General features: G+C 35.2%; 1 protein-coding gene across 1 annotated transcript in view; it reads right to left on the bottom strand.

Annotated features, from left to right (window-relative positions):
• The window catches only part of TUBGCP5 (tubulin, gamma complex associated protein 5), a gene marked incomplete at its 5' end in the record, with an annotated part of 22,764 nt that extends 10,624 nt beyond the window's left edge, over positions 1-12,140 (bottom strand). Inside the window, 13 exons of the mRNA XM_010082768.1 lie at positions 85-283; positions 1,199-1,467; positions 2,804-2,919; positions 3,639-3,841; positions 4,031-4,277; positions 4,512-4,605; positions 5,153-5,242; positions 6,644-6,761; positions 7,789-7,924; positions 8,409-8,488; positions 9,740-9,836; positions 11,887-11,995; positions 12,074-12,140. Of these exons, the coding sequence (XP_010081070.1) occupies positions 85-283; positions 1,199-1,467; positions 2,804-2,919; positions 3,639-3,841; positions 4,031-4,277; positions 4,512-4,605; positions 5,153-5,242; positions 6,644-6,761; positions 7,789-7,924; positions 8,409-8,488; positions 9,740-9,836; positions 11,887-11,995; positions 12,074-12,140 (1,825 nt within the window). The remainder of the gene's footprint in view (positions 1-84; positions 284-1,198; positions 1,468-2,803; positions 2,920-3,638; positions 3,842-4,030; positions 4,278-4,511; positions 4,606-5,152; positions 5,243-6,643; positions 6,762-7,788; positions 7,925-8,408; positions 8,489-9,739; positions 9,837-11,886; positions 11,996-12,073) is intronic.
• Positions 12,141-12,955: the final 815 nt, after the last annotated feature.

The following is a 12,955-nucleotide window of genomic DNA, read 5'->3' as shown; positions in this document are numbered from 1 at the left end:
CAGCAGGAAAAAAAATTTGGTCTACCAAATGTCATCAGGCAGAACATTGCTCTCAACAACACATCAGGAAGATCATCCATTTACCTGGCAAAATTAATAGCCAGCAGTGGGTCATGGACATCATCCAGTTCCAAGTGTCTTTCTGCTATAGACTGCATCTTTATCAGGCTCTGCTTTGTGGCCTGCTGTTCTGTAATAATATCTGGAACGGACTCTTCCCCATGCCGCAGGCGAGACTGCACCGATTCCAAGAACAGTGTATACAAACTCTTTCGTTCAGCATCTAAATTGGGCAACACATTCTGTGGTAAGATTTTGTTCTAAGAGAAAACATAATCTGAACTACAAGAAGAACTCCATAGTCCAATATTTACTTGCCAACTTTTAACATAATAAATTTAAGCCACTATTCAGAACAAAAACCTCAAATACATATTTAAGTAAGTCCAATGCCTAAAGTCAGGCATATGTTCAAATGGATTGCTGAATGGGTATCAGAAATACAAAATATTTCTGAGACTCTTCTGCAGTTTATTCTTAGCACCTGAAACAACCCTGCAGTATTCACAAAAATAGGTTATATTCTCACACCAAAGAGGAAAATAAACCTGGAGAGTCTCCAAAATCATTTAACTGCCTCTATTTCTAAACATCAAGAAAGAGCAAAACCAAAAAAATGTATTTTGTTTCCTCAAAAAAACCCAAACAACATTGGTTGCACTGTTTTACTATGGTTTACAATCAGTCAAGATAATTAGATATTTGGATATTTAGGATATTTATTAGTAACCTTTAAAAAAAAATAAAAGTTAAACATGCTATCTAAGAATTATTCAGTCACTTACTAATGGAAAACAACTATTTATTAAAACAAAACAGTTTCGCTATTGTAACATACAAGCTGGCTTTGTTTGTCTCATAACAAAAAAAAATAATGTGTGCAAGCACATGAAAACAAGTTTAAGAAAAATTTAAAGCAATAAAAAGCAAAGGGAACACTCAATCTTTATTCACTTTGCTCTTTTTACTTATTTGCATTGGAAGAGTGTTTTCAGTCAGACCTGAAGTTACCAGCCATGATACTGACAATCAACAGGGAACTTCATGTGATTCTAAAACCATGGGAACACTACTATGTAAAACTCGCCCATGCTGTTAGATACCCTAAGGCATGATAGTCCACAAACTGACATCCCACCTCTCGACGCAGCCTGCTGAGGAGAGCCATCTTTGCATTGAAGATTCTTCAACAGCTGCATGGATTTTCCAGCCATGATGATTTGCTTTAGCACAGGTTTCAGAAAAGAGACCATAGTGTGTTGCCTGCTTGAAGGGGCCTGATCACTGCCAGAACTGGCACTGGCATTATCACTCATCTTCTCTTCATTCTCTGTCTTCTCTGACACACTATATAATGTGTAGGTAGCATACCAAAAATCTCTGTGATTAACTGGAACATTTTTGTTTCTGTGAAGAAATAAAAAGCTGTTGAGTATTTCCCTTTTCAAAAGATGAAAAGTCACTACTAGAATATGCATATGATCTTTGCTCCATGCTTTGCCTTTCTCTTAGAATACTCAAGAAGCACTTTCAAAGCTATATAAAATAACCTCATTCGTAACACAAACTATCTAGACACCTTTAGAAAGGAAGATAGCTTTAGCAGGATAAAGAATCAGCTCACAGAAGATAAAACAATTGTATAATTAAATAAACCCTCAAAACAAGACAAATAGAATAATTATAATTACATTTGTCCAGGAAGTATTCACAGTGTCATGCATCCATAACAAAACAGTGACTGACTTGCAGATTTATTTAAAACCCACAATGAAGCAAATACTACTTGTAAAGCTGAAAAATTCTAGACTAGGTGGAACGCAATTCTTAGTTTACTTTGCTTTTTTGTGCTGTGTACATCAGATACACAGGCTGGTCTTTGAAGTCAGATGGAAAACAACCTAAATCAGTAATTAAAATGAAGCAGAAACATAAATAGAAGTTGAAATCACCCTGTTGGTAGCACTGAAAACACAACTACAGAAGCACAGAAAAAAAGTCAAACAGGACATAATATAAGGATGTTAAAGATCTTAGTTACTAAGGATTTATGACAATAGTACTAGAATTGTTCTCTTACTTCATGCTCACCTTGACGTGCCTTAACAAGCAGAGGTTCAATTAAGTTTGGCAGACAGGGGGAAACGGATTTGTAATTACAAGTCAAAATTCCAATTTCTATATTTACTTTCTACTTCAAGATGTCAAAAAAGGGATCAGCAAAATGTAGCATACAAACACAAAGAAATTAACAGCTCAAATAATATTTACGATATGTGCATGTCATTCAAGACACCATATTAACTTGTACAAGTCAGAAGCAATGAGTATTTTAATTCGAAATAGCATTTGGTTTTTAACAACTATAGATTACTAGAAGAATTAAAAAGTAAATTTGTAATTTTTGCAAACGTCTTGGTTTTAAAAAATGGTTAACTGCTTTTTAAAAAAAGTCAACACACTCAGAGTCAGACTGCTGATTACTTATTATAGATGGGAAAAATAAAGCAATTGAATTCCATTCCAGAACAACACCTGGTACGGCTCCATATCTAATGCAATTTCCCCTAATGGGAAGTTTGAGACAATTTATAAAAATATGATTAAGAAATTAACTCTACTTAAGTAAAATAACAAATGTGAAAACCTACTTTCATTGTCACCCTTTACTTCCTAGGTTCTACAGCAGGTTTTGTATTCATACTTGCACAGCATCATGTGTGTCCAGTATCAGCACCCCTACCTCTGAATGATAAATTCCTTTGCAGGATCAAACAAGTTACCATGGACTATCCATTCATCCACTGTCTGTAAGTATGGCCTCACAGTTTCAACCCAGAGAGAGAACAGAAGGGATACCTGTATTGAAAGAAAGAAAAAAAAGGGCTAATGTTTTTATAGTAAGCATTAGAAGCAATATGGCAAAGCCTAACCTTACAATTGTGCAGTTACAGTTTATAACATATACATAACTACAGTTATCGGTTTTAAAAGATGACATGTTCAATTAAAAATTACAGTTTTAGTAGTTTCAATGGAAGTACTCATTGTGCATGCTTCACCATGTTACTTTTTGTCATCTCAGTTAGACTCAAACACACATTTTCTTTTTTTTTTCACACTCTAATATCTCTTAAGCAGTAAGTGCTAGCCATAAAACATTCTGTAGTTTTATAACGTAGAAAACAGGAAAACAAAAGGACATCTACTGTATTTTTACTAGTATAATCAACAAGTTATTGAAAAAATGCAAACCCCTACATTTTAGCATTAACTGAATTAGGCAGCTGTAAAAATACAAGGAGGGAAAGCTACTTCAAAGCTCCCTCTTTCATGGCCTCCAATTCACCACAGTTCCTCCCTCAGTCCAACACACTGCTGCTGATCTCCTCATAAATCTGATTTTGTCCAGGTTGAGTGAACTCATGTCAGAAAACAGTAATGCATTATATATGGTTATCAAATTTGTCCTCAGTCCTCTGTAGCTGAAGGCTAGTGTACTCCATCACCATAAAGAAATTTAAGTTACTAAATATTCTAGTATGTTATTCTATTAAGGAAGGAATGACTTCCCCTACCGTTTGTTCAGATGCTTCTCCAACACTGTCATATTCAAGAATGGCTTTGTACAGAGTATTAAGCAGATGAGATGCTCGTACAACATTTCTAGTGTCAGGTGGCACTTCTGCTACTCCTGTGCTGAAAACTTTGTGAAGTACCTTCAGCTGTGCCAGTCGGGGAGACAACTTATCTATTACTATTGAAAGCGTGACTGTTTTATCTGGAAAAAAAAAATCCAAAATATATATAAAGGTAACTTCCACCAGAAAATCAAATTTTGTCAATGTTATTAATGAGGTTTTAACATGCAGCATGTTTCAAAATGTATCTGCAGAATGTTTTGCATGTTTCCCTCTTATGAAAGTTTCCTTGTTTGCCCCCCTCTTGTAAAATTTCCTTTTCACTGTACCTTTGTTGATTATGCATTTCTCAATTTCAGTAAGTTCTTTTTTAAAGCTAATGAAATATTTATACAAGGCCCACATAAAAGCTTGATAGGTTCTGAACGGGGCTTCGGTAGTTTTCTTTGGAGTGGAAACTGTTCCATGCACTGTATTTTCTGGGCTGTGTCCCATCACTTCATCAATAAACTTCTGCAGCCTAAACACAACTTGACCATATGCTGCTATCTGCTCCAATACAGATCTCAGGCAATTCTAGGGGAAAAAAAAAAACACAAACTTTTTAGAGTCATCTAATAAAAATTTGTATTTTATAAAGCCTAAAAATTAAATCACAAGATACTTGTATGTATTAAAATATAACAAAATTCTGCCATCTCTATCACTTTATCGCATTCTCACATATGGTAACAGGCCCATTCAGTTTTATGGAGTTAGATGTGTTTTGACTAAATTAAGAACAATTGTGGAAATTCAGAAACAACTTACATGGGTTAAATGAGTTACAATAATATCATTTCGTACAGCCACTTTTCCGTCATTCAGCTTAAATATAAAAAGCTTTTTCACTCCTGAAAGCAGCCTTGAAAAGAAAGAAAGAGTAGTGATTTTTCCCCCTTAATGGTCTCATAATTATATAACTAAGAAATTAATTAGCTCTCCCTTGACTTAAAGTTTCCCTTCTTCAAATAAAAGGGGACTGCAGACCAACTACGATGCTAGTGGCACTGTAAGTTGTTGCTAGAACAAGAAGAATAAAACACTGGCATCAAGGAAACACCTGCAAAACCTTCTTTCCAGTTGAGATTATTTCCAGATAGAGGATAATTTAAACCTACTTTCTAAAACTGGACACTGTATTAAACATCCATAGGGGCAGGATACAAACAAGTTATTTTTCTTAATAGTTACACCTGAAGAATCAATGTATACAAGAAGTGGTAAGCTACTGACTTCTTTGTGAATCTGAGTGGTTAACACACACAAGCAGCATCTTTATTGTCAGCAACAGTGCAAGCTAAAAGCTCAGTAATAATTCTTTCTTCGGACACAACTTCAAAGATCAATGTCTCATTTCCTTGAGAGAAATACTGGAAGTTAAAATGCAAGCTTTTTGATAGAGCTCTTACCAAAGTGTTTCCCGTATAACCTGAGTCTCAGTGACAAGTGTTCTCTCTTCTGGCACATATAAAGGATCACTGGTGTACAAGTGGTGGTCCCTTAGAAAAAAGGAAATCAAAACAATTTAATGGCTGAAGTAACAGCAGAATCACCTGAAAGTAAGAATGAAGGAATAATCTTAAGGTTCAGTTTTGTTCTAATTACATCTGAGTAGATTCAATGTTCATGAGGACACTTTAAGTGTATAAACACAAGCAGAGTTTGTTTTCATACTGTTAAGCAAAATACTGTGGAAAGCATTCAAATATCATCTAGTCATACACAGGAAGACAAGCAACTAACACCTGAAGTAGGGAATCTGGGTTGTTTCGGGTCTTGTGGTGTTGGGGTTTTTTTTATAATGAAATAATCAAGGATCAAGAATTTATTTCACATTGAACACTGAAAATGTATAGAGCTACTTTCTGTTAAAAATACTAAGCTAGTAAGTAAAATATAAACTTCCCTAACCTGCATAAAAAAATTCAGACCTGAACCCAAAAGTTTACTTAAGAAATGGAAACTTTCACAGCCACCTAAGAACCTTCCCTTATGACCCTGTGCTACCCAATTCTTTGTAAACCTTCAGCAGTGTTTTTCATATTTTAGCAAAGTATAGAACAATTAGTTGCATTTTTAGTATTTTGACTCATTAATATCATCAGTGGCAAATTTTATGTAATCATATTCAAAACTCAAAAACCCAAATAAAGTAATACTGCTTATATATCAGATATATATATAATATACATCTGCTAACAACACTGCAACAGAAACAGTGTTGTTTTATTTATGTTACTGATTTCCTAATGCTCACTGTAAATTTTGGTTCATAACTGGCTAGATAACAACTGACAACTAAAATAAATTTAACTCCTTATGAAGAAGTTCAATATATTAAGGAACCAAAGACAAATATAATTATCTGTATACTACCGCAGTACCGATACATCAGAATTTGGGACAGAGGGAAGAATCAGGCTTTTTTTTTTTTTTTTAAATTGAACTTTCTTCTAATTTTTTTTCCAAAACTACAGGGATCACAATGATCTACTGTTTTATGTTCCTCCCCCACACAAAATCTGTGTTTAAGACTAATGTTGTAAGGGAGGCACCAAAACCAAAAAAGTTAAGCTTCAGGGAACTCCTCATTTCCAGGACCACTTACAATCCACCTGTATTAGTTCCTCAGAGACCTTTGTAAGGGTCAACCCAAACAAAAGTCACCAATAAGATTTGCTTCTTTGCAAAAGGAAAACCCTCTCTCTGATACGAGAAACATAATAAAAGGAAAAGAATCTATTAACAGAAAAAACAGCTTGTTTGTTCATCTTATTAATTCGTACCCTTTTAATTCTAACTAAATCAATAATAATTATCTTTACGCTTCCACAGTAAAGCTGCTTAATAAGTCATAAGTCATGCCAGTAAGAAATACGTAAGTGATACTGCTTTCTTACCAGACTGCAGCTAGGTTGGAATGCAAGTGCAAACTATGTGAAAATCGAGGAGCTCTTCCAGTCCAGTACTGAGGAACTACATGCTGCTCCAGCCAGCTGCGGGCATCAGGTTCACCAACTGTGAAAACACACGACAGTCGGTTAGGTATTTTTATTTATTCAGGAAATGCTTATAAAACACAGGAAAAAGTTATTAATAAGCCTATCCACTCAGATGCAGAATCACAGATCTTTTCAAATAAGTTACAATTTGCAATTATCTGTGCTTCACTGCACTGACAGATATGATACCATCATGCACAAGTTAATTTACGTAAAAATGCCTCATCTCCTAGAAGCTGAAAAAGTCCCAAAAAATTAACTTGGAGATTTATGTAGTTTGCAATTCTTCCTTGGAAAATGTGCTTCTGTCTCAGGCAATTCTCATATGATATGTACAAAACAAAGCTGACTTAAAAAAATAAACTGACAAATATCACAAACTTTGTCACTATGTTCCTTTTTACTACGCATTTAGTACATTACCTAAAAATGTTTTCTTCTTAAATGTGATTACCAAGAAAGCTTTACATAATCCCAGTTAGATAGCTACTGCTTATACAACACATGAATATTATGCAGTCTTCTTATACAAGGTATCCTGTATCCTACAATATTCTAGGCAAAAATATACAGCTAGAGTTAATACTCCCTGAAGCTATTCAAGAGTAAGCTACTACTGGTTTAATTACATAAAACATTTTTTTTTTCTTCAAAAATGCTTCATAAGCAGAACTGAGTCAAATGTTTCTGTTGTCAACCAAATTTTATTTTGGCATTCTTATACTTAATAATAAAAATTTACATTATATCCATACAACTACATGCTGCATTACTGTGTAAGTTTTCACATCTGTACTGGAATACCCACGTATATGTCTACAGAAATAAACAGAAGTCTTCTCCATTAGCATTAACAGAAATCAGATCAAACCTTCCATGTTCTTTACTGTTAAAACAAAAGTAGTGAACAACAGGTGCACCTTAAAACTACAATTATAAGACTAAAACATAACAACTCACTGAAGAATAATAAATTAAACTGCATTAGCTGGCTAAATTTGAGTATGTATGACCACACCAGAATAATTATAGCTTATTCTAACCTTTCCAGGAAACATTAGGTATTGCTTTCTTATTTGGATCTTGGTCTTCTAAAGGTGTCCTGTCCACTTGAATACCCGAGTCCTCCCTGCTTAAAGGCTGAGTGTCTTCCTCCTCTTCACTTTCTCCAGACCAATCCTATTAAGTTCAACAAAACCCAGTACATTTTAGTACAACATAACAGACAGATCTACATTCACTTCCTATTGACCTGAGAAGCCGAACATAAACTCTTCTTCTTTCTGCCACTATAAAGTAAATTCAGGACACTAAGACTAACATAACGGTCTGCCAGAGATAGACAGGTTTAAGTTATACATAGCAATAACCAAACAAATGAGAGAACTGGAGAAGATCACAGAACTACAAAAAGTTCTGATTAGGAGCAGGCAGGGGTCAGCAGAAGGAATCAGTTGAGTTGCAGGATTAAGTCAAAACATCATGAAGAACAAAAGCATTTGTATTATTGTTACTCTGCTTGGGTTTTTGTGTATTTCATGGTATTAAGAAGCAACATATCAAGTAATCCTGTGAGAATCATACAGGGCATACAAATCAGGTCTCCCAACATATTTCAAACCACTTCATATAGCTGGTTTTTTTACCTTAAGAAATTACTTACCGGTGTATCTATGCCTGGGCCAAAGTAAATTTCTTCTCCTTCCATCAAATACTTCCCCCAATCAAATTCTTCTTCCTTTTCTAAGAGAAGGATAAACATAAAAATAGTAAATATCATATAACTGTGACTTCCTTTTCCTCTAAAAATATTTCCAAAGCTAAAATTACATTGTTACTCTAAATCTAAAACAAAAGACATTCCCTTCCACTTAAGGTTACATCACTGTTCCCTTAGCAAGGTTACACGCTTTCAGACATGTAAACACGACATATCAACCACGTATATTCCTTATTCATTAACTCGCAATTCTGTTGCTTACATACTCCAAATATGCAACACAGTGCGCCATCAGCACTTTTATCTGTGCTATGATACACCAACCTACGCTTCAATCCTGGAAAAGCATGCAAGAATGCAACACATCACTTACTGGGACTAGTCCCATTTAACTCGGTGGACACATTCTAAATGTGTAATTTACATATGCACAAGGATCCTGGACTGTAAACAACATAAAGCAAGAACTATCTTACTCTCCAAAAAAGACACCACATATCTATGACGTGATGTGTAATACTTTAAAAATAACAATCACACTTACAATATATTATACCTGAAACATGAAGCTTACTCAACTGTAATTAGTGTTGTTTGAGATAACCTCTTCATATTCACATTCCTGGAATGGGCTGAAAGTGCATTCAAAACACCGCCGAGGGAATGTGCAGAGATCATTCAAAAAGGAATCTTAAGATGCAAGATTTTCTTTAGGTTAGTCTGAAATATTCTTCTTTCAGTCTATGATACAACACTGTAAACAAATGGGGGATGGTATCCACTCAAACTTAAGCACAAGCCTCATTCTTAGGCACTGAGTGAAATAGTCCTACTTTAGAAAGCAGGCAGCAGAGATCTCCCTCTGGAAAACTTCAAGGGTATCTCCCTTTCCTTGACTACACAGGGAACGTATTAATTTACATCACCAAAGCAGATCTCCTATTGAGGTGCAAGACAGAGACTGAGGATAGAAACCTGTTGTCTGTCTTTGAGCATGTAAGAACTGCTGAACAGGTGGAGAATGTTAGTAATTCACAGCAGTACAAGTCAAAAAGAGTTCCCAATGTACTTTGGCGGTTGGAAAACTTAATTAGGCAATGCAACATAAAAAGGAAAGATTTGCAGGCTATTTTAAATGTATAAATCATAAGACAATCAACAAAGCACCTTGAAGTGAAGGAGATAATAAAATGTAGAGGAAAAATGTCCTTCTTATCAGAATGCTTTAATGGATTATATCTTTTATTAGCAACATAAACATCTTATAAACTTACCCACTTCTTTGTCTCTTGGTTTTTCCACATAGGTGGTGTTGGATGGAGAATCAGACAGACACAACAGAAGAGAGAGTATGGAATAATGTGTATCTGTCTTTAAAACACATTAAAAAAAAAAGGCAAGTCAATAATGAGTAGTCTAAAATACCTTATTTAAGAACAAACTCAACCTATTTTTCTCCACATTAGTTCCCATTCGCCAGTTCTGAACACCTACAACATGATATTGAATCACATTCATTCTCTTTTGCCTCCTAATTAGCCAGTCAATATACAAACACTTTAAAAAAAAAAAAAAGTAGCCAAAGCATAAACTGCCTCTTACTAAGCTGATACTCTGAGAACACAGAAAAAAGGATAGGAGGAACTCTGAAGTACTACAAAACTAAGAAGTCACCAGAGGACAAGGGATAACAGACAGCTACAAGAACATGGATGAGGCAAAAGGACATATGTAATGGGCCTGCAGGAAACAAAGACTGAGCTCCCTTATTCATATGGCTGATTATTTCAAACAGAGGCTAAAATGAAGTTAGCTAAAACACTTTGCCAAAAATGCTACATTTTAAGATCATGTTCCCATTACCTTCCCTCATCCAAAAATCTTCACAAAGCTTTATGGATGTATCTTTAATATTGCACTAATCCCGTTACGAAACAGAGGCCTTCAATCAGGTTAGAATACCGTGCCAACACTGGTATGCTGCAGAGATTTGTCTTACGGTCTATTCCCCAACATCCACTTATAGCACAACCATTTCTCACTAAAGAAAGATTCTTCTTTGGCCTGACTCTAACTTTCCAAAGTTCTTCAGCAGAGCATTTCACATCTAGATACATAGAGATTCTGCTATCTACATCCTATATACTTTGACACACATACATTTGCAAAGCTGTCTGGGAATGAGATCTGGTTGTATTTAAACAAAGAAATCTCAAATTTCTGATAAAGCAGCATCACACTTACCCAGTACATATGGAATATAATATGCTCCTATTGAACATTACTGACTCTAGAGGAGTTTGTCAAAGAACACCAGAAGGTTGTTGACCAAATCAAACACGCGAGCTGGTGTTTCACTTACCAGTCATAAAACTGATAAACACTCAATCTTCCCTGTTTTACACTACTGCTAAAAACTAAACGCAGTTTAACTTCCCAAATAACTTCCCCAGCTATAACCCAGTTCCATTTTCAAATGGAAAGGAAAAAAAAAAAGCTCTTTCAAGTCTTAGGATAGTTGCAACATTCAAGTATTAAGTGCTCACTTGGGCTTTTGTTTTGGTTTGTTTGTTTTTAATTTTATTTGACTCCCAAAACAAGCACAACTTTCCAAAAATCTATGGAGTACAGTTTAATAACTGAAGATATGTGTAAGCTATTGAGGGTTCCAGGGTTTTCCCCACAAATTAGAGGAAACCTAAAACAGTGCAAAGAAAGGTAAATGTCAGTCAATAAGAAGTAAAATTGGACTACAACTCAGAACACACAGCCCTACTAAAGAATATTATTATATGGAGCACCACCTCTCAAGTCACAAGTTTAAATTTCCCAATAGCAGGAACTTTCAGTTTTCAAAGACCAAATCCATTATTAAACTACCATGCTGGAAAGTGTCTTAAGTGAGACTACTTTTGCCATATCCATCCATATCCAATTTAGGGTAATTGATTTGATCAAAAGTAAAACATATACATAGTCTCAATATGCTACAGTGCAGGAGCACTCCATTTAGAAATACTAAAATCAAAACATACAGATGCATTACTTAACGTAAAAAAGACTGGCAAAGAGTAAGAACTGCTCAGTTAGACATTATTTTAGGAATTTAGATATATTTAGATACTAGCTACAACATTTGTACAATGTTGACTATAAAACATCTGCTCTGCAATTAGAAGATGTCCTTTAATTCATGAAATTGTGCGTGCTAAAACCCTGACAGGACAATAAACACATTCCTAAAATAAATGCGGAAACCAAAGAATACAACCCTGAAAAGCCATGACCTGAACAGCAACTGCAAACCACACTGCTAAATCATCTCAAATTTCCAAAACAACATTACGACTTAAATCCCCACTGTTAGTACAAATGTAAGAGCACTGGGGAAAAAAGAACATGGGAATTGCAACATACATACCTTTGTTTCTTCAATACTTGGGAGCGGTGAGTTCAGAAATTTTTCTGTTAGTCTTTTCCAGCTTGCAGCTTTTCCAAGGTCGGAATGAACTATCAATTTTTCATGTATTCTAATAACAAAAATAGTTTCAAAAATGCTTCAGAAAAAGTGGACTAATAAATTATTAATCCATAAGCATAAAACTTACCCTTCTATTGTCCTCTCTACTTTGTGACTGTTCACATCAAGAAAACGGTGAAATCTGTGTAAGAAATCTGTATTAGAATATATTTAAAAGGAAGCTTAAGTAAGGAAGACAATAAAGCTGATTTACATATACAAGGACAACATTATTAGTTTAATAACGCATGCTTAATTCAGCAACAGCATTAAACATCAACAAAATCTAATCTGTGTCTCTTAGCTCAAGAAGGATTAACTACAATTGCCATTAAAGATGGAAAAATGGAATGCAGGTTACATTTAACCAGCACTTTCAGCTGAATGGAAAATTACTACTATATCAGCAAACTAAGCAATTAAAGTACACTGTCAGTTAAGTCAAGTGGAGTGAGGAGACCAAGAACTGTACTGTCAAAGGGACCTGTGTCAAATGCACAAAAATTATCTGGGACTTGCATCACAAGCACAGGCAAAACAAATACCCACACGAGAAGGCCTCTAAACCCAAATGAAGCTCCTTTATAAATAATAAAGGACAGTGCCTAAAAAAAGAGCTTAATCAAAATAAAGAGAGATATAACAACCAAAGGTAAAAACTCAAGAAAGGTAAAGACGGACTCTGCAGAATAAATTATTACATGAATAAGGTTCTTCAGTCATATACAGAGAAAAACCAGGGAATGGGATACAGAATCATAGAATGGTTTGCGTTGGAAAGGACCTTGAATATCATCCAGTTCCAACCCCCCTGCCATGGGCAGGGACACCCTCCACTAGACCAGGTTGCTCAAAGCCTCATCCAGCCTGGCCTTGAACACCTCCAGGGATGGGGCATCCACAACTTCCCTGGGCAACCTGTTCCAGTGCCTCACCACTCTCACAGTAAAAAAATTATTCCTAATATCTA

The sequence above is a fragment of the Pterocles gutturalis genome, unplaced genomic scaffold (assembly GCF_000699245.1).
Source record: "Pterocles gutturalis isolate BGI_N339 unplaced genomic scaffold, ASM69924v1 scaffold2375, whole genome shotgun sequence".
NCBI lineage: Eukaryota > Metazoa > Chordata > Aves > Pterocliformes > Pteroclidae > Pterocles > Pterocles gutturalis.
This window is presented reverse-complemented; position numbering and strand designations above follow the sequence as displayed.